Source organism: Macaca nemestrina, chromosome 16 (genome assembly GCF_043159975.1).
Source record: "Macaca nemestrina isolate mMacNem1 chromosome 16, mMacNem.hap1, whole genome shotgun sequence".
Classification (NCBI taxonomy): Eukaryota; Metazoa; Chordata; class Mammalia; order Primates; family Cercopithecidae; genus Macaca; species Macaca nemestrina.
In genome coordinates, this window is record NC_092140.1 from 15,319,472 (window position 1) to 15,346,291 (window position 26,820).

General features: G+C 44.6%; 1 protein-coding gene across 2 annotated transcripts in view; it reads right to left on the reverse strand.

Moving 5' to 3' along the window:
* The window catches only part of LOC105477658 (FERM, ARH/RhoGEF and pleckstrin domain protein 1), a 306,384-nt gene that overhangs the window by 43,109 nt on the left and 236,455 nt on the right, over positions 1 to 26,820 (reverse strand). For both annotated transcript variants that reach the window (XM_011734259.3, XM_011734252.3), the window contains exons 7-13: positions 22,419 to 22,533; positions 21,433 to 21,580; positions 18,777 to 18,872; positions 17,130 to 17,293; positions 16,374 to 16,442; positions 13,558 to 13,633; positions 11,796 to 12,042 (exon numbers count right to left, since the gene is read on the reverse strand). In XM_011734259.3, coding sequence (XP_011732561.2) covers positions 11,796 to 12,042; positions 13,558 to 13,633; positions 16,374 to 16,442; positions 17,130 to 17,293; positions 18,777 to 18,872; positions 21,433 to 21,580; positions 22,419 to 22,533 — 915 coding nt within the window. The remainder of the gene's footprint in view (positions 1 to 11,795; positions 12,043 to 13,557; positions 13,634 to 16,373; positions 16,443 to 17,129; positions 17,294 to 18,776; positions 18,873 to 21,432; positions 21,581 to 22,418; positions 22,534 to 26,820) is intronic.

Genomic DNA, 26,820 nt, shown 5'->3' on the forward strand with positions numbered 1-26,820 from the left:
TGCATTTGTGAGTTGCTGTTGGAGAGTTGTTTTTTGTTTGTTCACCATCATCTGGCAACATTCGGGGCTTACCTTCAGCTCTCGCACTGTGCGTGAGATCGGGTGAGGCAGTTTTAAGTGAGAGCATGCTGGACCTTGACTTTGCAGTGACGTGGAACAGAAAAAGCATTCGCCTCATCATTGAAAGAGTTGGAGCCGAGAATGAAAGGTAGTTAGAAGGCTAGTGGGAAGTGGAGCAGAGGCAAGGAAATAGCGAGTAGCAGGCCCTAGACAGCATTCGGCAACAGACAGGAAATGAACTGCCACTTGGGGCAAGGGAGAAGTAGGGTGTGCACACTCCGATCCAGCCACTTCCACTCTCAGAGGCCAACAGCGAGCCCCCGTGCTGCACTGCACCTGGGAACACTTATATTTAGGGGACAGGGCAGTTGGAAGAAATGAGGTAACAGACTATGGTTCCAGGAGAGAGCCTGCCCTGCCAAGAAGGTGTGCCGCAGTTGTCAGCTGGATTTGGAAGACTCCTCGCTGTGCTCGAGGAGACAGGATTCAGAAAACAGAGGGCTGAGTGGGAGCTTCAGGGTCACCTGTGTACCTAAAGTAGGGAACAGCTCAGGATCAGCCCACAGGCTGCTGGCGGAAGGCTTGCTGCATTTCACTCATGTAGCCTAAAGATGTCAGTAACAACTACTCAATATGTGCGCCCTGCAGACTTGGAATGACAAAATTAGGGTGATCAGTTGGCCTTTTCCTAAGACACTACTCCAGCTTTGCTTATAGGGCCTAAGAAAGAAAGGACGATGGGTGTGTTTAAACAGCAAGACCAATAAGCCAATAAATATCAAGCAGTCTGGTCTAGAAATCTATCAGCATTTTAAGGAAGGGAAAGGCCTGAAACTCTACAGTTCAGTTTTGCTAATTTGAGCTGCATCTGTGGAGAAGAAGCCCCTTCTCTCCTTGTAAGATAAATAATCCGAGGCTTTGAAAATGTATAGGTGACATGGTCCAAACAAAATATGTAACTCATTTACCTTTCAGCAATTAATGAAATATGCTGACAAGGGGGCAATTAGTAGAATTTGGCAGCTTGATAAGTAATTAAAATTCTCTTTCGACTTTGAGCCAGGGTGTGTGACAACAGTCTGTACAAACTGGTGTCCACACCAGCAGGTGTGAAGAGCTGTGTCTATAAAAAGCTAATGTCCAACGTCGCAGTTATTAGAACTACGTGGAATCAATTTTCACTGAAGTAGTCCATTTTACAAAAAAGCTAACAAACATGGTTCTGTTGTTAGGTAAAATGAGCCCAGTTGGATTTATATGGCATTATAAAGCTTGTTCACATCTTGCAGTGTGTCGCCCGCTTTGAAGGCACAGCCCCAGGCAGCGGGGAGAGGAAACTGTGACTGACATTCATTGCTACTCCATGAAATTATCAATGCCTTTGGTATTTCCAGCACTTCTCCCTTTATGAAAAATTAATGCAAAGTAATTTCTTTCATTAGGGAGCTCGAGGTAAATAATTTGGGGGGACCCTAAGAGGAAGCACCTGCTATTAAGGCAATAGGTGGAAAGAAGTTCAAAGAGATTAGAAAAAAGATCAGTCACACGCTGAAAGTCTGGAGGCTTCTGGTGTTTTCAAAATTATTTTTCCTATTTCCTGAAATTGTCTTGCAACTTCTTAGGCATTCAGTTAGATGTCAGGTTAGTAGCTCTCAAATCCTTCACCTCTTCCCTGTGATTTCATGACCCCTCCCGCCCCCCGCCATTCATCTAGAAGAGGTTTGAGTTTTTGCTGCCCCCTTGGACTGAAAATGCCTCCAGTCATACAGCTCTCAAGGGAGGCATTTCTAGTAATTGCTTTATAGAATCCTTTTAAGCATACACATTCTCATGGCACAAACAATTATGGAACTTCAAATTAGCACTGCTGTATTTATGGATTTCAATTTATCACTCAGCCCAGAAACTGCCTGTGCTGCTCTATCTTTGTAATTTAAAACATGCTCATCATTCTTCCCTCTTGGCTGGTCTGGGGAAGCTGGGTCTGCAGCGTCTTGATCAGCTCTTTCGCAGAGCTGCTGAAAGGCAGTGGGAGGAGACTTTACCATCAATGAGCCAAAGCCAGGCCTTTCTTCCCGCTTTGGGATCGGGTACAAGCTGCCTGTTAACCATGTACCCATATTCTGTTAACCATGTACCCATATTCAGGGCTTCAACACAAACTCACACAATTCTGGGAAAAGAAAAACACTTCTAATCTATTTTTCAAGTAATAAAAATGGCATTTCTAGTTCTTAACTGTACCTGTCCTGTTTTTTAAATTGGTCTTCAGTTTTTAACTACATAGGTATTATTTTTTCCTATAAAGGGGGAAACTAGAAAAACTGATAATTAAAAAAATAGTAATCCAAGATATGTTTATTAAATAGCTAATATTTGAGAGTGAGAATACTGACTGAAATGAGAATATTGATTGCTTTCTCAACTTCTCTTTTCCAAAATTTTAAAGTGCAATTATAAAAAAGTTGATATGTTTTTTCTTCAATAGTCCCCCAAATAAAATTATTAATTTTGAAATCTTCTGGGTGCCACTTATCTACCATAATTTGTCTTCTTTTATTCTGTTCTAAAATATAGGAGATTTTATCTCTATGTGCCCAGCATATGCTCAAAAGGCCCAAGTAGGAAATATATTACAGATGGAAGTTTTCATCTATTTTTTTTTTTGAAAGGCTCTATTTAAATCCATATGCTCTCTCTAAGAGGATACAATGAAGCCTCTCTAGAGATTATCCCATTTGAAAGCCAGTTATCAAAAAAAGGGCAGTATTATGCTGAATAATAGGTAGCTTCCTGAATAGGCAGGACTCACTAGAGTCCGATATCTAGGTTGGGGCCCTGCTCAGTGGAATACACAAAGCTGGCGGTATTTTATAGAAGTTACAAAGTTCCACAAGAAAAACCAGGTTATAGGATTACCCATGTTAGCAGTGTGGTCCTCTTCTTGATACCTGAGGTTGCTGAGGGTAATGTATGTGTGCTTCTTACACCCAGCTCCTTTAAGAAAAGTTTCACAAGCAGCTAAGCATCAGCTTCACAGTTCATCATCAAGCAATTCAGAAAAGCAGTAGCAATGCAACTTCCAGAAAAAGAATTGAAATGCACTAATGGAAAAGACACAGGAGAATGCTGCTTTGTTTGAACACGGAGGTGGCCGTGGTGGTGATGGTGGTGGTAGTGGTAGTGGTAGTGGTGGTGGTGGTGGTGGTGGAAGTGGTGGTAGTGGTAGTGGTGGTGGTGGTGGTGGAAGTGGTGGTAGTGGTAGTGGTGGTGGTAGTGGTGGTGGAGGAGGAGGAGGCAGTGTTTGGGTTGGGAACATGGTGCTTCGTACCAATGAAAAATACCATCTTGTACTCAGGACAAAGCTTCAGCCATCAGTGGCAAAGAACAGTTACAATGGACAGTTTTTACAGCATGACACCTGTTAGGACAAGTAAAAGCCCCTTCAGTTTAGATCAACAAGAGATATTAATACCGTGCATACACTGTGACATGAGCTTGGCCTTCCATGCTCAAAGAACCACCAAGCTCATTGTTACTGGAGAAGCCAGCATTCTTCGCGGTGGTATGAGTCCATGCTTTATTGACATACTGCATTCTTCTGCCATGGAGAGAAGATGAAACCAGACAGCATCTGTGAGAACCTACATGTTGGGTGCCCATCAAAATGAAAAACAGCTCATCGGCCATCAGAAGTCAACCGGGACCAAGTCAGGTAAGGCCTTCTCTACATTCCCACCTACTTCCCCACCCAGCAACACACACACATATCTCCATATCTATAAGCTCAATTATCTTATAGATATGACATAGGTAAAGGTTTCTATCCCCATTTAAATAGATGTTTCCGTTCAAAACATAAAGGCAAATCCATGGGTCGGCTGTGTAGGCTCTCCATGCAAGCTACAGTCACAGATGCGCTCTGTTTCAGTGAGACCTCTCCTCTAGCTACAGTGATCCTGCTCACCCCCAAGAGCCCCCCTTCTCCGATGCACTGCCCAGAGTACAAAGTGCAGGCCTTGTCAGAAGAGCAAAGTTCACCTCCTCTTTTCCCACTTTAGTGAAATCTGGCACCACCCAGGACGATGACTTAGGATATGCTTTCACATGAAAGCTTGCAGTCTGGGGAATAGGATCACTGTATTCTAGAGGAAAGAGGTATTCCAAGTACAAATTGGTATTCAGCAGTGTTAAAAAAAAAAAAAAGACATCAGACAGTGCTCCAACAGTGCAGGAACAGAAGCTACACCATGCTTTGAGGGTAAAGACAGAACGCTGAAAACAAAGCCGTTTCTCCTAGATAGGTACATGCTGACAAGACACTGCATACAATGGAACAATGGAAAATGTTTTCCCAAACTGATTAAACAAATGACAAAAATGAGAATGAAGTCCCCAGCCTTTTCTATTTCAAATTAATTTGGTGTATTAGAAATTTTAAATAAAACATATTATCTACAGTATTAAATATACACACAGAGAGAACAGAAGGGAATTTGATTAATAATATAGGCCAAGCTGGTGAGGTTTGGTTAGTCAGGTTTTCACAGCAACCTTAGGCAGAAAGGGGAGTAAGGGTAAGGGAATTATCCATCAGCCATTCTCGGTGCTTCTGGAGCAAGCAGCCGGTGTGGGTCCTTAACTAAAGAAGACCTGTCTTCGGTCTTTCTATAAATCACTGCAGGGAAAGTGAAAAATGCTTTACTTCCTACAAAGAAACTTTGAGGCCCAGAAAAAAAGGAGTTGTTAGCTTGGTTTCAAGAGCCAGAAAAGGTCATCTATGAGTAGTAACAGACTGGTCACCATGCCACTGCAGGCTCCTAAGTGACCCTTCTATCATTTCCCACTTTAAGGCCAGCTATCAATCCTGATTCATAATAAAGCAGAATCACTCCTTCACAACCCCCCACACCACTACTGCCTCCACATTTCACTCAAAAGTAGAGTCCACTGTCCGATGCTTTTTACTCCACACACACACGCCTGCCCGGTGGTCCCTGCTCCCTCCTTAGCGTCCTTGGTCTGTGTGCTTTTCCATGTTGCAGTGATTTCTAGCTACTCCTCACTCCTCAACATTCTGCAATTGCTGCACCTGGCCCCAGCAGCACACTCAAGTATCTCACAGCACGAATTTCCATGACCGCATTGGTGGCGCCGGCCCTGTAGAGTTAACCTTTTAGACTGGCTTGCAACTACTCATGGAGATCAGATACCCCGTGGCAACAGTTGATTACTTTCATACAGAAAGCCACTCCAAGACAAATCAGAGTAACCTGATCTGGAGACTACATGAAGACGCAAATGCACTGCCTCCACTCCAAGTAACACTCAAACACTAGGCACCGAGAAGATGCTGAAGGCTCGGTTTCTAGGCTACCATGCTGTGATGGCTGTGTCAAGTGGCCAATCCACACCGAAACGATCCTGAACAAATCAGAGTCTATTCAATGTTTAAAGCTTTCAGGAAAAGAAGATTTTCTAATTCTTCCCTAGCGTCTACCAAGATGTTTAATTGCTTTCACTAGGGGTTAAAAAAAAAAGTTCCTTGTGCTTGAGGTTTCGTTTTTTTCTTTTCTTTTCTTTTTGGAGTGGTGTGCTGTTTATTTTATGAAATGAGAACCTTCTTCAAAACAAGACGCTACCTCCCCTCCTCCCAAACACACATATGGCACAACAAATCAGCATTTACCACTTCTGTTCACGGGGAGATGCTTGGAAATCTCTCTCTAGGTTACTCTAGGAAATGACAAAGCTGCCCCTTTTTCAAGGATATACCCAAACAGCTGGTACCAGGCCACTTTTGATCTCTGATGTCTACAACTCCAGGCCAAATCATCATAGAGATTTTATGTGTGTGTGTGTGCGCTTTTTGTCATTCTTTTTTAATAGAAAGAAAACTGCTATATTAAGTGTCATGCAAATTTTGGCCTAAAAGTCACAGCTTCATTTCAAATTCCAACAACTGGGAGAGATGTGCACATGTGCTCACTAGAGACACCATTTTTTATTAAGTTTCACTCAATTAAACAGAAACAGATGGAATTAAACTAACAAGGAAAAAAACAGGACCAGTAAATTATTTAATGTTGTCAGAGTAAATGTCTTTAATCACTTGCTGCTCATAGAAGTTCACTCAACGGTACCTTTCTCTCCATATGCTCTTACGGGCTTGGCTAACAGACAACCCATATAAAACTCATCAGAGAGCTACCACTTTAAGTGGAAATGGTAGCATGGATTATTTTTAAATGGCTACCTCTTTAAATTTATGCCTGAGGTTGCAATTTTGTGAATTTCTGTAATCGGACCTTGATGATGACCTTGAGCGATAAGATATAAATAACTCCCACATGCTTAGCGTTCCAATAATGGAACACTAGGCATAAATCGCTATGGTTCAAAGAAACTTGCTCTATCACAGAGATTACCTAGAAAGCCTCTTCTGCAGTTCAATTTGTAAAATGTAGTAGGAATAGAATAGACTCATACCATCAAACTAGAGGCAGGCCAGTCTTAGAACTAAGCCTGGAGAAATGTTTACAGACTATAAAAGAGAAAGTCGAGGGAGAAACAGTCTTTCTGGGGAATGTAACTCTAAGAGCTCTTGAAATTCTAGCTAATCAGAATACGGTCCCAGGCAAAGAGAAGGGATCCAGACAGAAGCGAATAAAACCAACATAAACCTGACAGTGAAAGGAACCCAGATTTGTTAATTTAAGGCTGGGTCTGCCTGTAACCCAATTACTCACTAACAGCTACAGTTTCACCAAAGCCATTCTGTGCTGAACTACGGAATAATGCTTTAAGTGGAAACAGTAGATTGAAAGCATGTGAATACTGATTACAGGTATGAAACAGAGCAGTGTGCACACTCATGGCAGTTTCAATAACATTTAAAATGACAGATTGATCTTTACATTATTTCTTCCTTTAGAAATTGCTTGACAACAAAACCAAATTTTTGCTTTTGGAACCAAATTCCAGGGCTAATAACCAAAGTTGAGTTTCGGATGCACATTCAGAGCAGACTGGACTTTGCATATTTGGTGGGAATTTTGAGAGGCTCGTGCTAATGTTTCAGTTTTGCAGGTCTAGCTTTTTTCAGCATTGCCTGGCTTAAATCTTCAAATAAGTTCTAGAGAATAAAATCAGAATTACTTACATTTCAAGTGCAGGCCACCTGGCACAATTGGGGGAGATAAATTAGAAATTCCCAAACATGAATCACACATGCAGGGAGGAATCCGGCCCGCAGACTTCCTCTAATTAAACACCTATCTAATAAAATATTGTCAATGGCACACAGATGACTGTTAAAGGAGCTGAAGCCATTTATTGTGAGTTCTGGAGCTCATTAAAAGCATTTCTTCATGCTAAAAGAATTTCTTGCATTTTTATTTTGCCCTTAACAAGCAGCAGCAAAGGCAGCCACAAAAGGGTCTAAAATTTACATATTTTGACATAATGTCCAACGAAAGATATTAGCGCAAGGAGGCCCTGGGCTTTAAGATTTGTGTTTATACAGGGCTTGTTTTCCATGCATGGTCTTGAGACAGTATGTCACAGAGCAGCTAGTGAGTGGCTGGTATCGGAAGGCCTGGCTCCCCTGTTGAGTCAGAAGACCCCTACACTAGCTATTGTCCTAGAAAGATTGGTTGAGAAGTCTCGGAAACCCTTTGGAAATCTGAATACATTCAGAAATCTCTAATATCTGCTGCCTAGTATCCCACCCAACCCCACCTCTGGCCTTCCTCCACGCTTAGCTCAACTCCATGCACACGCACGCCCTTCTTAAGCTAGAATGAGATCTGCAGGCTGAGTAAAGACCTGGAGGACTGGAGTCTCCCCAAAGTCAGAAGGCATGGAGGGTGGCATGGTAGATGCTGCTGGCTTTTCCTGACTGAGATCTTCACAGTGACACTGCAGAGACCACATCAGCTCAGCAAACAAGCTCCACCAGGCTCAAAGAATGTACAAATGGACTCTTTGGCCAATGTTATGGAATCTTTATTAGCACAGGACAAGCTCCTCTTGAGGCAAGTAGTGACTGTCCGCAGCACATCAGGATGTATGATAAACAGCCTTTAAACAAACTATAAGCACCATTAATTACACCAGGATTGCTGCTTTTGTAAATACTGGCCAAGAAGCAGAAATTGAGTTGCTTGCCTGGTACAAAGCCAATGAGGAAAAAACTCTACGAGCAACTCTTAGAGTGAAAAATTTTGTCAACACAGAACTGAGTATACTGCCATTGATCAACTGCTCTTAAAACACTTAGATAAAAATCACTGCTGTAGGAAAAAGCAAAACAAAATAATGATTGAAGCGTGTTTTGCTCTGAGATGCTTATATTTGATGATTCCTGCCATAGGCTGTGTAAATTCATACCCAGCGATCAATGGTATTTCATTATCAGACTGCTGTATAATTAGAGGGGAAAAGAAAATTCATTTGAACAAACCACTTCACAAACCACAGGATTCCACACTGGGTTCTGTTTAACTCACACTTCACTAAACACTCATATAGCAAATTGACATTCTTTCTATGTCTGAACGGATTATGCAAAAATGTGTTATAACTGCAAAACCCCCACAATATAAAAAGAAGTAGTTCTTCCCACCTATTATGGCCTGTAATTGCCTAAGTCTACTCGATCACTCATCTCCACATCTGATTTGAATTATTAATTCATGTAAGACTCTCCAAAATTAAAATACTGAATCAAAAAGCTCCTATTGCACCAAGATATCACATAGGCTAAAAAAGTGAAGTCTAGAGACCAGGTTACAGTTTCAGCTTTGTCATGCAATAGCTGTATTACTTATGCAAAGTCACTTAACTTTTTCAGAACAAGAAATGAAGGTTTGCCCAGATGAACTTCTGAGGTCCCTTCCAGTTTAAAAAATTCTGTGATTCTGTTAAATACATAAATTTAAAGCAAGACGTAAATAGACTACTTCAATGAACAACTCTCAAACGATCCAACAATGAGCTTGATTCAATCAGGCACTGAATCAAATGATTAGGAAAACCAAAAAAAAAAAAGTCTGTATAAAAACGGATTAAGTGTTCAGATTCTTTAAAACCGACTTCTGGACATTCATGTGGACAAATACTCATTTGTGAATGAGATGAGCCAATACCCCTCCATTTTCTACGCTGCTGCCAAATTCTACTCGGTGTCCTAAGCATGCTTGGTTCTCCCCTTGTGATCAGGTCACGTGATGAGCCCAGTGAGGCCCTGGTATGGTGGCACATCCGGGAGCTATCACTGTTAGGACTCTTTTCAATAATTTTGTAGTTACTTAGGATCTAAAAATTTTATTCTACAATTTATCCTTTTTTTTTTCCCCTAAAAAAAGTACCTAAGGCTGAAAAGTGCAAATCACAGGCATCAAGAAAAAGCAGTTTGTTTGCGGTATTTTTCTTATTCTGCAAGCAAGCCAAAAATTTAGCTAACACTTTTACTGTATTCCACTAGATTCGAGAAGGCCTGGGTAAGAAGTGACCCTGGCTGCCCAGGACAAACAGCTGGGAAGGCCAAGGAGCACTCCAGACCAATGAGATCAAAATCCCTAGGGTCAGGGTCCCCGCGTCACTAATTTTTAAAATATCTCAGAAAATTGCAACGTGCAGCTAAGGCAGAGAAACTTCAAGTGAAAACCAGGCTCTTTAAAATGCAGGAATGCTGGGTGAAAGGCAGTGACACTGGTGGGCAGGATTTAAAAAGAAGTCACTCTCTCTCTCCTTACACTTTCTTTTTTCTGGCTCAGAGAAACATCCAAGTATCACTATTCCCAACAGAGGACACTGTTCACAAGAGTGTGAATGGTAAGACAGTGTCTGTAAACCAACCAAGAGCAACCAAGCTGGAAAATAGTCCTTTGCGCCGCACACAATTCAAAGGCAGGCGTTTAGTTTGTTAACCTACTGGTGACAACAGTGCCTATTTCAAGGTGTTACTCTCCTGCTCAGCAGTATTTCAGTCTCACCAAGAGATTCTGAGAGGCAGAATTGTACTTCTTAAAACATAACAATATGATCCACCAATGCAAACCTAAACCAAACCAGCAATCCCAAATAGATTACAATTCATGAAGATTTGACAACTTTTCTAGTATTTCACAGGAAGCCTGGGAAGCAGAAATAACCCCCAATTCTTCCCATTAAAATATTCATTATTCTTGACTAAAGATTTCACCAACACAATCTCAACTAGCTATCAGTTTACATTTGGCCTTGAATAGTGTCAATTCCTCACTTCACGAGGCATGGACAAAGCAGCCCTCCTTTTAAAAAAGGGGAGAATGGGAAACCGATCCCTTTCCTGTAATCTCAAGGATGCTTCAAACTCTCAACCAACGGGTAGGTGATCTGCATAATTGAACATACACAGAAAATTGCCACATAAATATAACACACTATACACATGATGAGATACATCATAAAGTGTTTCTTCCTAGCCTTCAACCAGCAAAATAAACAAGTTCCTGGGAACTTGTCACTAGGACTCTCTGTTTATCTTGTCCACCTTTTCTGGAAAGCAAGCCACTTATGTGAAGTTGTGTTTTTCTTAACGATTTTTAGAAGTCAGGCAGACCCTTTCAAACATGTGCCTGTCCAAAACCTCCTCTAACAAATGTAGACTACAAATGAATGAGTCACTAGAACAGATCAGCTCTAGGGAAACCCTGGTCTCATGACCCCAGGTTGCTCGGGCTGAAGACTTGCCTCCTGGCCTCCTCACTCATCTTCCTCCTGTTCCTCACTCAAACACAGGCCACCCAAGGACCCCCGGCTTCTCAGGAGGGACGGGGAACACAGCACTGCAGGGTTACCAAACACGAGGGGCTGGCTCCTGGGGCTCAGCATCTCAGAGTCTGACTCGCTGGACTCCGTCCCACTGCTGGTGGAGCCCTCGGTCACTTGCAGAGGTGCCAGTTGCCCTGCTATGCCACTGGCACACACCGACTGCATGGCAGGGACCTTGGAGGCTGCACCCACGGGGGTGGTGCCATTAGCCAGCCTTCTACCCTCGGGAGCAGCTGCACTGGCTTGCCCCCCCTTCCCACGGCCACCAAGCCCATCCATGGCCTCCGGGGTAAACGCTACCTGGCTAAGGATGAGTGGATCTGTCTCTGACTTATTATATCTACCAGGAAGATTCCGCAAGTATGGCTTTGGCGAGGTGGGGGAACAGCGTTCATAAGGCGGACCCTGGCCCGGGAGAGGGTCTTCCCCCATACTCCCCTCTCTACGGTCATGTCCATTTTCAGAAACATAGCCTTGAGACCCAGTTCTGTCCCAACTCATATTTGGACTTGAACTTCTGCTGCTGGGAGACAACGGGGTGGCCAGGGGGCTGTGACCAGCAGAGCCCTTGAACATTTCATCTATGAGAGAGCTATGCCTTGGGAGTCGAGGGCTCCCGCTCATATCAAAGGTTATGTCTGCTGAATCGTCATCAAGGAATTCTCTGGAAGGAGGCCGGGAGGACTTTGCAGAGTGTGGGGAAGCCCTACGCCTAGCCTCTCTTGGCCCCTCGTCCCTGGACAGCAGATAGACACCGCTGGTCAGATCACCCTCATAATTGTCATTTGTTTGGGACCGGGACCGGGACCGGGACCGGGACGCTTGTTCTCTAAGAAGGTCGTATTCACTATCTACGTCACTGCAGTCAATGAAAGGAATGGAAGTACTGCTGCCTCTGGCAGCCCGGGATGCTGGACCTGTGCTTGGCTGCGGGGGCTGAGGTTTACTCTGCTGGGTCCTATCCTTAACGACCTCCTCCTCTTCCTCTGTGGGCGCCGAGGCGGCTCCGTCCACCTGCTTGTTACCCGCGGGGCTTCTCGGCGCAGGGCTCAGGCGCGACCCCGGCTCCCCGGGGGAAACCTTCGGTTCCTTTCCTTGCTGGCAGCTCTGGCCCCCCGGAGATTCGGCACCTTCTCCAAATGTAAGGCTGGCGCTCTGCTGAGACTGGGTGGGGTGGGGAAAAAGGTGCAGAGAGATGGAGAAGAGGGAGACTGTTACTCCAAGGCTGAAAACAGAAAAGGAGAGTCAGGGCCTCCCGGAAGAACACCCGAGGCCTCTGCAGCGGGAGGACTGCCCCAAAGCGCTCTGACATAACAGCAGTCAGGGAAGCACATCTGGGCGTGATCCAGAAGGTTCCTTCTGGGCGTGGCGGCTGACAGCACTGTTCCTGGCAGCACAAGCCAGGCCCGGTCTCTGCTTTCCAGGGCCCACCGACTCATGCTGGGGTTTGCTCTTCTTTTCTTTTTTTTGGAGGGGTAGACAGGGTCTTACTCTGTCACCTAGGCTGGAGTGCAGTGGTGCAATCACAGCTCACAGAGGCCTCAACCTCTTGGGCTCAAGCAATCCTCCCAAGTAGCTGGGACCACAGTCCTGCGCCATCATGTCCGGCTAATTAAAAACAATTTTTTTTGTAGAGATGGGGTCTCCCTGTGTTGTCCAGGCTGGTCTTGAACTCCTGGGGTCAAGCGATCCTCCTACCTCAGCCTCCCAAGTGGCTGGGACCACAGGCATGTGCCACCACACCCGGTTAATTTTTAAATTTTTTTATAGAGACAGGGGTCTCCCTATGTTGCCCAGGCTGGTCTTGAACTCCAGGGTCAAGTGATCCTCCCGCCTTGACCTCCCAAAGTGCTGGGATTACAGGTGCCAGCCACCACGCCCGGCTCATATTGGGCTTGTAAAGCTTCTATGGAACAAGACAGCCCTTCCAGCCCACAGGGGGTCTCCAGGGAAGGGTGGGCAGGCACATCAGGGACCCCTGAAGGCAAGCTGACACAGTCATCAGAAAAACGACAAAGGACACTTATACTTCTCAGGGCAGCCTGGATGGGGAAAGGGGTTTTTTTGGATGCACACGATGAAACCTCCTTCATATTCTTCCCCAAGTTTCTTTTCTCTTCTAGAGAAAGCCCTGAAAACTTACCCAGAGACCAACTCCAGGGAAAACGAGCTTTTGCCACCCTCAGAGCAAGAGTGATAATGCCTCTTACCGCCAATTGTGGTCACTGCCCTGTAATACAAGCTCTGGGAACTCGCCCGCCAGTTCTGTGCCAGCAAAGGCTTCTGGCCTTGGCACCAGGCAGGAGCTACACCCATTGGTTACAAAGCGGGTCCTCATCTCTTCCCACGTGGACCCATTTAGCTGGAGAGCTGGTCTCAGCTCTGCCTACTGCAGCGATGGTTCCGCTGCTGAGCTGAGTTCTCAGTGGCTTAGGGTGCCGCCTGGGAGATCAGAAGGCAGCTGAAAACACAACACGCTCCAGGGTCTCTGAGCTCAGGCTGCGGGCACATGGCACAAAGCCTATGTCTGGTCAAAGCCAAGGCCCCTAATCAGATTCTCATCTGCTAAAAACCCCAAAGGAAAGGACGGAGAACCAGAAAGCCCACTATGAAGCCCAGGGCTCCGTGGAGGAAGTGTGGGGAAGAGCAGAGTTATCATAGGACAGCGCCGTCACTGACCTGCTCCGGCACTTCCGAATTCAGTTCTGTGGGCTGTGAAGCAAGGCTCCGGACAGAATGAATCTTGCTGTGCTTCCTGGGAAAAATCACACAAGATCATTAATGTTAGGTGAGGTTTTTGTTTCTTTTTTCTTTGTTTTAAATGAAACAAAGGTCCTTTTGTTGGACGCATCAGTGCCTTCCTCAATAATGATGGTACCCAGAGCCGCCTTTACAAATGCTACTTGGAAACAGACACGCACTCATCCTTTGATAGCACTTGCATGGCCCAAGGGTTATTTACATCTTGGAGAAGTTCTCAGAAGCCCTTGTGGCAGTTCTCATGGTGCAGCTGGTGAAGAAACATTTAGCAACTGAGCAGGACCTTTCTAGTTAAGGGGAAAGTCACAGAGAAGGGAGGACGTGGCTGGGCCCTTCCATGCTCTGAATGGCCAGCAATGGTCTAACAATACGAAATCAATTCATGTACTTTAGGTAATTATTTTCTGGATCAGTTCTATAACAGAGGCAATTACCATTCATCCGCTCACTCTATCAAAGTGGTAAGTTCAGAGGAAAAGGCCTGCCCTCAATAGCAGAAGGAACTGACTTTAACAGCATCTTGACACGTCTCTTTCATCTCTTCCCTCTCAGTCTGCCTATTCCCCTTTTCCCTATCAAACAGGCACTCAAATGCTCAGGTCCTGAAATTTGTGAGACTGTATAAATATAGATTCTATTCCCAGATACATCCAGCTCTTCTTCAAAATACTCCAGGTTAGCACAGAAAAGCTCTAGAGATCCACATTCTGAAACAGAGAACTGGGCTACTTCTTACATGGTCTTCAAATACTAACCATTGACTGTCTAAGAAAATGATGGGATTCATCTCCAGACATGCCTGCAAAAAAACCTCCTGAACGTGACATTTCTGGAGACAGGGCATGAGAAAGCATCACAGAGTTGCGGTAGAAGGAAGACGCAGGGATGGCCACAGAAGCAGGTTTATTTCAGCAAAATCAAAACGAAACACTAAAATAACCTGGATGGTTCTCAATAGGGAATCAGAGAAATACAGTGCAGTATCTTCATACTACTTACTGTGTGGCCCTTAAAACAGATCTCAAAAAAAAAAAGTAGTATTAAAAAAGCAAGATGAAGAATTATATACGAGAGTACTAATATGAATGAAAAGAACACACTCAGAGCAATTCCTTTTTTTGGGACAGGATCTCGCTCTGTGGCCCAGAGCTGGAGGGCAGTGGCACAATCTTGGCTCACTGCAGCCTTGACCTCCCAGGCTCAAGCAATCATCCTACCTCAGCCTCCCAACAAACTGAGACCACAGGCGTGCACCACCACATCCACCTAATTTGTTTTTTTTTTTTTTTTTTTTTTTAGGTAGAGATGAGGCTTCGTCATGTTACCCAAGCTGGTCTCAAACTCCTGAGCTCAAGTGATCCATCCACTTCGGCATCCCAAAGTGCTGGGATTACAGGCATATGCCACAGTGCCCGGCCTCCACAGCAATTCTACACACTCTGTTGGGATGCAGTAATATGCATACAGAAAGAAGCCGAAATGTGGCAGCTGCCTCTGAGGAGGGGAGAAGGGAAATTACCAGAGCTGGTGGTTCAAGGGATTTTGCCATGTCTGTAACAAGAGCTGCAAATAAAAGAAGAAGAAAAAACAACCCCAGAAATAAATGTGTCCGGCTGTTAATGGCTGTTAATTCTAAGTAGTAGGAATCTGGGTGTTTGCTGACTTCTCTGTACTTTATTATAATTTTTTAAATGTATGAAAATGAAAAAAGGTTTTTAAAGACCCTACCTGCACTAACTAGTGCTTGAGGCCCCATGCTTTGCTCCTTTACCCTCCTCAGGTTCTGCTGCTCCGTCCTGGAGCACTGGGCTCGGGAGCTGGCTGGCCAGAAGCTGCTTAGCAGCTGTGAGACCTGGGCTACTTATTTACCTGCTGGGGACTCAGTGTCTCCATCTTTACAAAGGGAATAAAAGAACACTGACGTCACACAGCTGAGGTGAAGACTCAATGAGTTCACACAGGCCTAGTGCTTGGAACAGCCTGGCACACACGAAGGGCTGTAAGTGTTTGATAACAACAACAACGACAGTAATAAATCCTGTTTCTGGCTGGGCATGGTGGCTCTTGCCCGTAATCCCAGCACTTTGGGAGGCCAAGGCAGGAAGATGGCTTGAGTCCAAGAGTTTGAGACCAGCCCTGGCAACATAGGGAGACCTCATCTCTACAAAACATTAGCTACAAGTGGTGGTGGGCACCTGTGGTCCCAGCTACTCAGGAGGCTGAGGTGAGAGGACTGATCGAGTCCCAGAGGCTAAGGCTGCAGTGGGCTGTGATCACAGTGCTGCACTCTAGCCTGGGTGACAGAGTGAGACCCTGTTTCGAGGAAAAAAAAAAATCCTGTTTCTGCGTATCCAGATTTACTTAATTAAAAAGTTCATAGACATACTTTCAGTACAAATCCCAAAATATTGAAGGACTCACCATTGAGCTAGTTTTTATGATACTTCATTCCCTGCGGTGACATCCTGAGCCCTTCTCTCCTTCCCCTTACTAATGTCCTCTCCCACCTCCCCTGGTCCTCTCGTCTGTATCTCATCCCACTCTCCAGGGCATGTCTCTGGGCAATAAAACCTTCATCTCTAACGCTGGACTTGCTGAGGGTGACTGAGACTGTCATTTACAACTCAAGGGACACCAAGTCTGAAGTCTGGGTGAAGACATATTTAGCAGCAACAAACATTACCTGGCAAGTCTGAGCGTTCTCAGACTAGAAGCAGCATCAAAGCTTCTCTTACCTTTCAAACTGCACCTTCTTATGTCCTCCTTCTTTAACATAGTCGAGAACCTGCTTCTGAGTCCGACCACTGAAACAGAGACCACAACAGGGAAGGGGAGAAATACCAAGATATTCTCATTTAAACACGCAAATGATGCTTCAGAGGCGTCACTTTCCCTCCTTCCCTAACTGGGAGAGATGCAGGATTTCTCGGCTAGCCAGGACTAAAAGCAATCCTAACAGACTCTGTATTTTTGGGTCCATTCAGTCTCTTGATATTTTCCTTGAATATACAGAAAAAATGTTCAATTAACTAAGCCCACTTGATAACTGTGTTTGGTTACTAAGCAACCATCCCAAGAACGTGTACCTTTCATGAAGGCAGGGATCATTGGGCTCAGAGCCTGGAACAGTGTTTGACACATGGCAGACAATGATTTGTTAAAAATGAATGGAAAAGTTAACCAATAACGTGCAAGTCCACATATGCTATGAAGCAACACCAAATGTTAATAAGATATTTGTACCTCTACAGAGAGAGGAAATCCTTGAGACTCCCGCTAGGCGTTTACCAGGACTGGGTGGCTTTGCCTAGTGCCTCTCTGCTGCTCAAACAGAGCTCACTGGGATTACGACACAAGCGCCCCCACTTGGTCACAGCTCCCGGAGGCCAATGAGCGTTCACCTCCCCTACCTGCTATGTGTCACAGCGGCTGTGAGAGGCAGGAGGAAAAACATGCACCCAGTAAATGGAGGCACGAAGTGGCGACCTCACCTGAACCGAAATGATGACCCCCGGCTAAAGAGGACGGGCTTGGGCTTTGGTTTGGGCTCTTCAAAAAGTCTAAAGAAGGCATGATGTTCAACGCAGATTTTCCAGAAGGACTTGCAGAAATCCCGACTGGCCATCAGGAATTCCAAGGTATCCTGGTACGCACTCTAAAAAGGGAAAATACAATGTTGGTTTTTTCCATTACCCACAGATACGTCACTGAAACAGGAGAAAATGGGCAGAAGATAGCTTTGTCCAATAAAGTTTTCGCTGTGTATTTTATTATAGCATGACCATCAATGCAAAGACTTACTAAACTCTAGTTATTCTTAAGGACAAGATGCAGTCCCTAGTCCATCATTTTCTGCCGCAGAGAATCTCTTAGATGAGTAACAGAAACAGCCACGTGGCTTCAATGGAAGGGACACCATCTTTTGACAGATTTCATGTACAAATTATGTTTATTTTGCTTATGTTTCCTTGAAAAACAAAACCCAAATACTGGAAGTCCCTTCCTGCCTCCTTAAAACCACTGAAATGCAACGTTCATCCTCTTCCTCACACTTCGTGTCAACATTGGCTCTTACGTGGTTTCTCTGTAAAGTCTCCATGGCTCCGGGCTCCAGGCCACCCCAGAAACTACACAGAAAATGACATTTTTTTTTTTTTCTGGAGCACAAAAGTATCACTCTTGGCTGAAAAAAATCATGCCCTTTGATTCTGGAAAGGGGATGTAGAAATTGCCTGCTCCCAGTTGAAGTGGCCATATTATATAAATCAAAGTTACTACCGTCCTTAGCATTCCCAGCAGTTCCAACTATTTTGGGGGATCTCACAGTTATGGGTGGATCCAACTTACAAACAAGCTGTGATGCAGTGCTTTATTTACAAGGCAGCTTTTTGGAATCCAGTGAGTTTTTCCATGGAAAACCATTTAAAATGGGTAAATGCTTCCCAGGTTGGGCCACGAAAGCCTGCTGAACGCAGATTGTACCTAAACTATAAGCCCGATTGCCATTTATCATCTTCTCTGCCATGGGAAAAAAACTCTACATGCTGGTTGGGGACAGACGCCCAGGGCACATAACCCACCTCCTCCATCACCATTTCCGGCAGACAAAGAAGAGGTTGCTCCTCCCTTCCCGTCCCAGTCCTGGCGTGGGTCACAGCGATAGGTGTGTTGTGGGAAGTAAGTGGGGAAGGGAACCTAATTAGCCCATGCAAATGAGTTCCACTGGGGGCTCAGGGCCTCCGGCAGGGATTGGGGAAGTCAGTCTATGCCTGGGGTAGGGCAGGATACTGAATGGGGTCTCTAGGTGTAGCCTGGGGCTGGATGCGCAGCAACAGCACAGCCCAGGTTGTTTGTCAGGAGGGGCTGCCTGGATTTGTGCAGGGAAATGACCGTCTCCCCAGGTACACATTCGTGTACCTCCTTTACGCTCTCTGTTTACCAATGATGGCAGCCCTGGAGTTACCGACCATTTGGATACATCTGTCCTGGAGATGCTCGGCGTTCATGTGGACCAAAGCACCTGGGTGGCACTGGCCACAGGTTCAGTGGAAGCCCTGCCAAGTGCAGACCTCCACCATTTGCAGGACACATGCCATCCCATGGCTCAATGGGTCTCCTGTCCCACCGGGACCACTTACATTGGCATCTGGCCGGAGCTTGATGAGAAAGCGTTTCCTCTTGAAGCTCAGCTTCCGCACCTTGGCCCAGTTGAAGGCATTGATCTTAGTGAAACCCTAAAAGAAAGACAGTAGCAGTGAGCCAGGAAATGCATAACAAGCAACTTACAAGTTGGTCTGCTTTGCTTATGGGAGCTAAAGGAAGAGGGCTGGCAGGAGATTGCTCAGTAGAGATGCCTTTTGCAGAGAACTCACAGGATCTGTGGCTATCGGATGATACCTGTTCCTGGATCATTATTTCTCACTAATTATAGGATTTTGGCATTCAAACTAAGTCTACCTCTAGGGAGAGAGGAAACTAGCCAAGGTAATGATGAGAAGAAAGATAAATAGAAATAAAAACCATGACAACCACCACAATCATTAGCTGCCAGGACTCATGAAGTGCCAGGTACCATCCTGAGGGCTTTATACAGCGTATCTTAACAACCCTTATATGATAAAATCCAGCAAGATGGATTTATTATTTTCATTTTATAGACATGGAAACTGCAACATGGATATATTCTAATTTGCCGCAAATGACACATTTAATGCGGCAGAAAGAGACTTCCAAGCACACGCCTTCCTGGCGGCTATGGTTGACATTCAGCAGGTTTGCAATCAACTCCCTGCTTCATCTACGCTGGTCTGGCTCCTGGGCCCATCCCAGCTTCCAATAGCACCGGCAGAACTGAGGATGGGAGGCCAGGCCTGCCGTGTGTCTTCAAGGCCAGCACAGTCTCCGGGTGGGGCTCACACATCCTCATCGTGTGTGGCAGCCAGGTAGTCACTGTCTCCAACCAAGGTGGAGAAACAATGGGGAGCTGCTGGATACCAACTCCCGTCTGCCCAGTCTCAGCTGAAATTAGAATTCCTCTGGAGCCCAATGGAACACCAGGCCTGTTCATTCAGCGTGGCAAGAATGAAGCAATGAGGCACTGGCAAGAAGGTGGGTTCCAAGACACAGGCTTCGTAGGTGACTACATTACCCAGGTATTCCCAGTACTTAGGGTTGTGTCAAACACAATCAAAGCACATTAATTCAATTGTTAGACACTTCTTTTCCTTCTTAATACTTTTTAGAAGTGGTTCAGGGTTATGATTTGAAATTTAATGATAGTACTGAAAACTCCACTTGGCTTTGTTTTCCTTTTTTGAGACAGTTTTGCTCTGTCACCCAGGCTGGAGTGCAGTGGTACGATCTTGGCTTACTGCAACCTTCGCTTCCCAAATTCAAGTGATTCTCCTGCCTCAGCCCCCCAAGTAGTTGGGATTACAGGTGCATACCATCACGCCCAGCTAATTTTTGTATTTTTAGTAGAGACGTGGTTTCACCGTGTTGGCCAGGCTGGTCTCGAACTCCTGACCTCAGGTGATCCACCTGTCTCGGTCTCCCAAAGTGCTGGGATTACAGGCGTGAGCCACCGCGTCCAGCCTATTGTTGTTTCTCTTATCAGGTACTCAGAGGCTATGCATGCAGGTCAAAAACTGTCGAGAAAAAATTCGCCTTGACTACCACACTGCTCTCACAATGTCACTCCCTACCACCTGGTAGGAAGCCGGCTTAACTCCTCTTGGGATGTGATTCTGTAATAATTATGCTGTCAAAAACTTCTGGTGCATGAACACAGAATCACTGCAACTCTTTTGATAAAAGATGAGGGGGAAATATACGCAAACCTGGAAGAGCTCAAAAAAGGGTTTTAGGTCCTGAACATATTTACAACTTCATAACTGGGTGAAATCTGATCCCATTTCATGACAAAGGCAGGTGCTTTCTCTATGTCCATTTGAAACTAAAAGCACAGGTTACCCGCTTGTGTTGAAAAGGAATGTACTGAACCGTCTTTTGGGGGTGAATATGTTCATTCTGCTGGTTTTGTTGGGAATTTTACAGGATATACACATATATAATAAAATCCTACTGAACTATGCACTTCAAGTGTGTGCACTTTATTGTACATCAGCAATACTTCAATAAGGCTATTAAGAGAGAAGCAATGATCAATGAAACAGTCCAACAGCAGAATGATCAACAGAGCACACCTTTTAGAGTGCAGAGAATCACTATGTCCTTAAGTAGAATACACGTAAGAATTCAAGTGCAGTATGTGTTTTGCTACAAAATTGCAAGAATGTGGCTTTTATGAATTTATAAAACTGCTATATCTTAAAAGTGTGCCTAACACTCTTTAAGTATATCTGAAGTCCCAACCAAATAAGCTGGCTCAACCCAAACTGGGTTTGGGGGAAAAAAAAAAAGGATCACATTACAGCAAAGTATCATCTGTAAGTGTGAAAAAGGTGTTTATTCGGGGACCTAAAGTCTCGATTCCATTACACTGTGTTCTAAGTGTAGGTCCATGGAGAGCTACATGTTTCTGTGATGCTACAAAGTCAATAAAACCAAACAAATCTGTAATATGGATTCCCCAAACAGGGCAAAGGTAAGTGAAATAGAATCTGGGAGCTGAGGGCCTGGGAAACAGAAAGCCTGAGATGAGGTTAATTTTTCTTTGTTCGCCGCAAAATAACAATCAGAGGTCTTGGCCCACTGAACATGAATCAGAGTTGAAGGGCCACCTCTTCTCTCTCTATCACCGAGGGAACTGGGCCGTGTTCTCAAGGCTCTCACCTGAAACACTAGAATTCCCGTGTTGGCAACGGCCAGATTGATCTTCGTGCCTTCCCTGTCCTTGGCCGGGTGCAACCGGATTCCATACATCTCGAGCCGACGGGCAATCTCTAGGAGCTGGAAATCTGATTCTGCTGGTGTTTGTCCACTGACAAAACAAAAATTAAAGAGAAAGGCCAGGAGATTTGAATTCCCTGTGTCTGTTAATTGGAGATTAAGAAGCTTCTCTTGGGAAATAAAAAGGCATTTCATCACAAACACTGGGGCTACCCGATCAGATGACACTCAACCTCCCATTCACTGTAACCCAAAGTCTAGCAGCTAGGACAAAAGGTCCATTGCTCTTGGAACATAAAACCCCAAAAGTCTCCAGACTCAGCCAGTTTTGTTTTGTTTTGTTTTGAGAGGGGGGGAATCTCAAAGAGTTTCCTTTAAGGTCATATAAAAGCAAAACACCACTGTGTTAAAACAAGATTATAGTTGCTTTCAATAATCTAAACCTGCAAAAAAAAGTTCAAGAGAACACTTTTTCATATGGCCATCAGGCTCCAATGTTTCCTTAAAACAACAACGAAAAGCACCATGAGTCCTCTGAAAATGGTTTATTAATCCAAACAAAAACAAAAATGGAGATGCTACAAAGGTTCTGGATTTTTATGATACTCTGACCTTGTCCCAAGGTAACCATGTCTCTTTCCCAATTTCTCATTAGGATGATAACTGGATGGTCCTTTGCTCTTACTTTCTCTTTGGTTCCAAAGCCTGGGCATCCCTAAGCTCCAGGCTTCAGTGCACCGGCGACCTGTGCTTCTGAGAGCCCGGGATGAATCAGCACATCCCAGTGAGCCTCTGTGATCTTTTTCCGTCACCCTTAGTGTTTTTCTCCACAACAGTTTCTGTGGGGGGTGGCTGGGATGTACACCCATGTAGGTTGGAGGCAGAGAGAACCGGCTCAGAGGGAATATGGAGCCAAGAATGAGACTTACATGTGGTTATGGTGAAATTCCACGATTTTGTCCTCTAGTGCGTCTTGCTGAGGTATGTATTTATTTTTTGCTAAGTGCTCTCTGTCCAAGGCTTCATCAAAATCCCCAATCTCAGCTAAAAAGAAACAGAAAGAAGAACAGGTCACGTAGGAAGGACACTTCCCAGTCTGTCAATATTCCCCAGCTAGCCCAACAGAAGCTAGCAGACGACATAAGGTGAGTTCAGTTGGTGGGGAACATCAGAAGGGTTAGATCCCAGAAACGGGATGCGAGGATACATTTATCAATTGTGGTGACGTGAGAAGACAGTTTTCACTCCTCCTCATCTCTAACAGTCGGAAAGAAGCTTCAAGGCCAGGCGCAGTAGCTCACCTCTGTAATCTCAGCACTTTGGAAGTTCAGGGCGGGCGGATCACTTGAGGTCAGGAGTTCGAGATCAGCCTGGGCAACATGGCAAAACCTCATCTCCACCGAAAATACAAACATTAGCTGGGCGTGGTGGCGGGCACCTGTAATCCCAGCTCCCGGGGAGGCTGAGGCAGAAGAATCGCTTGAACCTGGGAGGTACAGGTTGCAGTGAGCCGAGATCACGCCACTGCACGGCAGCCTGGGCGACACAGCAAGACTCCGTGTCCAAAAAAAAAAAAACCCTCAGAATCATCCATCTTCAGCCATACCTGCTCCCGGTTTTTCTTTTCTCCCCATCCGCCTGGCAGTAAATTCTACACATGTGGGTGGTAACCGTATGACCTCCTAACAAGCCCTAAAACTTCAGGACTTTGTAAAAATCAAAGTGAAACTTATATATTAGCAATGACTAGTGCAAAACCCAAATGCTTTATCATGTAGAGAAAGGAGGATTGTCAGTGGGTGCAAAGGTAGATAATCTAACGCTTAAAAAATTTTAAGAGTTTATTGAACTTTTCGCAGTCTTGTCAGAAATAACAGATCAGATTGCAAAGTCTTACACGTTTTTATCTATGAGAAATATGATTCTCACATAACCTTGTTTTCTCGCATAACCTCAAGACAGTCCTCAATACTGCTGGAATGTGGAAAGGAAAGGATAGATAGAGCTTTAAAATCAGACTTGCGCCTTAACAACACTAGCTCAAGGTCAGTGTACACCCACTGTCACACCTCTGAGACAGTACACCTTTTTCTTTGTATCACATATACTGTAAAACAAGCTTAATAAAAAATAGCCTAATGACCTGAGCCCAGCTGTTTCGATAAAAACCAAGGGAACTGTTGCTATGAAACTCACCTTTCATTCTGTCACATGAAGCAGCTTGTCACACCTAGGGCAATGCACTCCAATAATCAAGCAGGACATGGCCTGGGTGTTGTCATCAATCACACCCACTGAGGATATCTGTTCTGCACAAAGCCATGCCACCACACCTGGCAGCAGCTGGGGCACTGGAAGAACCCCTCCCTTGCTTGCTTCCTCATCATCCGAAAGACCAACAACACTATTTCCTAACTGCCTTTTCTGGACTGATTTCTCTCTTCCTAAATAGAGTAAAATTGCCACCCTCCATCACAGAAAATGGCACAGAAATGGGGGCATGCCTGGTCATACTGCCATCATTATCTGTCGCCTTGACAATAGAGGGCCTGGCTTCTCTGCAATTCCTTCTATCTGGTCCCAAGGAAATGCAGTTGATGCTCATTATTCGAGGCAGTTATGATCTATAAGGTTACCATAAACACTGAATTAGCCATTCCTGAATCATTTCTCCTAGGGGAAATATGGGGTGAGTTTCCTCCAGTAGTCTTGAAACAACATTTCAGTTAACTGGCCGTGTCTTATGTGTGTTTCTGTTGAAAGCCATCTTAAATACACATTGCCAATTTCTTCACACTGAGCTCATGGCCAAGAGCAGCTGAACTCATGCCTGAATGCCGCTTACCTAACACACATTTGCTCTATCAGGCAGATGGCGCTGCACGCGGGGACACAAGACAGACAGCGCTTCCGCACAACGCCTGGGGACTGTTTAAACAGTGAAATCACCAACAGTACACACAAAAATGCAAGAAGTGTGGCACTAAATAGACCATAAAAAGGATACTTATTAACAGTACGAGAAAAAAACCAGAAGGCAGAGCTTTGCCTCATTTGACCTCCACTAGGAATGCACATCAGGTGACTACCATTTTTCACCATCCTGGGCATATCCACAAATGACCGTGAAAGCACATGAGTGTTCATTTGGGGGTTACAAGTAAATAAGCAAATCTGCAAAGACAGAATCTGAGAATAATGAGCTTTGACTGTCTATGGAGGAATTCCTTAAATCCGAAATGTCCTGTGAGTTTTATGTTTGGGCTTCTTAATTCCTATGATTCTCAGAACACACTCTTTCCCATCATTCCATATAGAGATGGCCTAATGGTCCAGTTTTTCCTTTGGCATCGGGGTGGGGACACCTAATTCTCTTTTCTTCTGGGTCGCTTGTCTTTTCTTGACCTCCTGTCACTCCACAGTGACATGACTATGAAACTTATTCACTCCTCACATCTCTCCTCTTTGAAATATGGAAATAGGCTGCTCCTTAAATTTCTGGAATTTGAAAACAGACACATACTCAAGATCTGACTTCCTTTTATTTTTTTCTGAGACGGGGTCTTGCTCTGTCACCCAGGCTGGGGTGCGGTGGAGCGATCATGGCTCACTGCAGCCTTGACTTCTGGGTTCAAGTGACCCTCCCATCTCAGCTTCTCAGGTACGCGGGACTACTGCCACATACCACCACACCTGGCTAATTTTTTTTGTTTGTTTTTTTTTTGGGTAGAGACAGGCTCTCACTATGTTGCCCAGGCTGGTCTTGAACTCTTGGCCTCAAGCTAATTTTGTTTTTGTAGACATGAGGTCTTGCTATGTTGCCTAGGCTGGTCTCGAACTCCTGGCCTCAAGAGATCCTCCTGCCTGGGTCTCACAAAGTGCTGGGGTTACAGACATGAGCCACTGTGCCCAGCTGACTTCCTATTTTTTACACGTTTTATGCTGAAAATGTCACATCAGCTTATGCATATACTACATTCCTTAGCAGTCTACTCAGCAAAATAATTAATAGGAAAAACAGCAGCAAACCCATATCCTGTGATTTTAATAAATGGATGGAACTTCCCCAGAGGACAGGCGTGGACAAACCCACCTTACCACGCGGAACCCTCAGAGCAGGGACCACACGACCTGCACAAACACAGCCCTGCCTCGCCTCCATGCTGCCCACGTGTGACCTTTACATCAGTGTCAACTAGTAGATGATTCTTCTCTTCATCAGTTTGTCCTTCTTAGTCAACCCACAGTAAATTAAAGAAAACTGAAAGTTCAAAATACTGCAGGGAAGATACAAGGCCAGTGACGGAGGAACAAATGAAAAAATACAGACTATCTTAAAGAGTCCATGTATTCAAGCGAAAGAAGGCAGGAAAATAAGACATCAGCTTGGGTGTACAGAGACGGACAAGATAAACATCAGCTTACCAGAGATAATTTTCCATTAACGGTAATATAGTTTCTGCCAAAGGGAGATGACTTGACCCCTTATACCTTACCAATAATCACCAATAATTGAAACCACGACACAATCCAGCGAAGATTCTATGAAATGCCTCCTTTCATGACTGAGTGCATGGGATGCTTAAAAAAATGCAGAAATGGGGCCTTACACATATCGTAAGATTTTAAGAATACTGTGTGTCTCATGACCGTATGTCGAATACCATGTAAACAGCAGGGGAACTTCTGAACCCATCTATTTGCCTTTCGAGAAGGGAAGATTCTTTGGGGATTTTGAGCCACTTGCTGGTTTCTGGGAGGGAAAATGGTATACTAGACTGAGACCACGGTTTTCTGGATGTCAGCAAATCTCTCCTCCCAGATATGCGAGTGAAATTCACTATTGTTAACATATCTTTATTTTTTTAAGTCACTTTTTAAATTGACAAAATAAAAATGATACATATTGGTCAGGCATGGTGGCTCATGCCTATGAATCCCAGCACTTTGTGAGGCCAAGGTGGGAAGATGGCTTGAGCTCAGGAGTTTAAGACTGGCCTGGGCAACATAGTGAGACCTCAGCTCTCCAAAAAAAAAAAAAAAAAAAAAAAGACAGAAAGAAAAAATTAGCTAGACCTGATGGCACGCACCTATAGTGCCAGCTACTTGGGAGGCTGAGGCAGGAAGATTGCCTGATTCCAGGAGGTCGAGGCTGCAGTGAGCTGTGATTGACAGACTACATTCCAACCTGGGTGACAGAGACTCTGTCTAAAAACAAAAAAATTTTTTTGGTATATATTTATAGTGAACATCATCTTTTGATATATGTATACATTGTGAAATGGCTAAATTAAGCTAATATACGTATTACAGCATATATATATTTATATA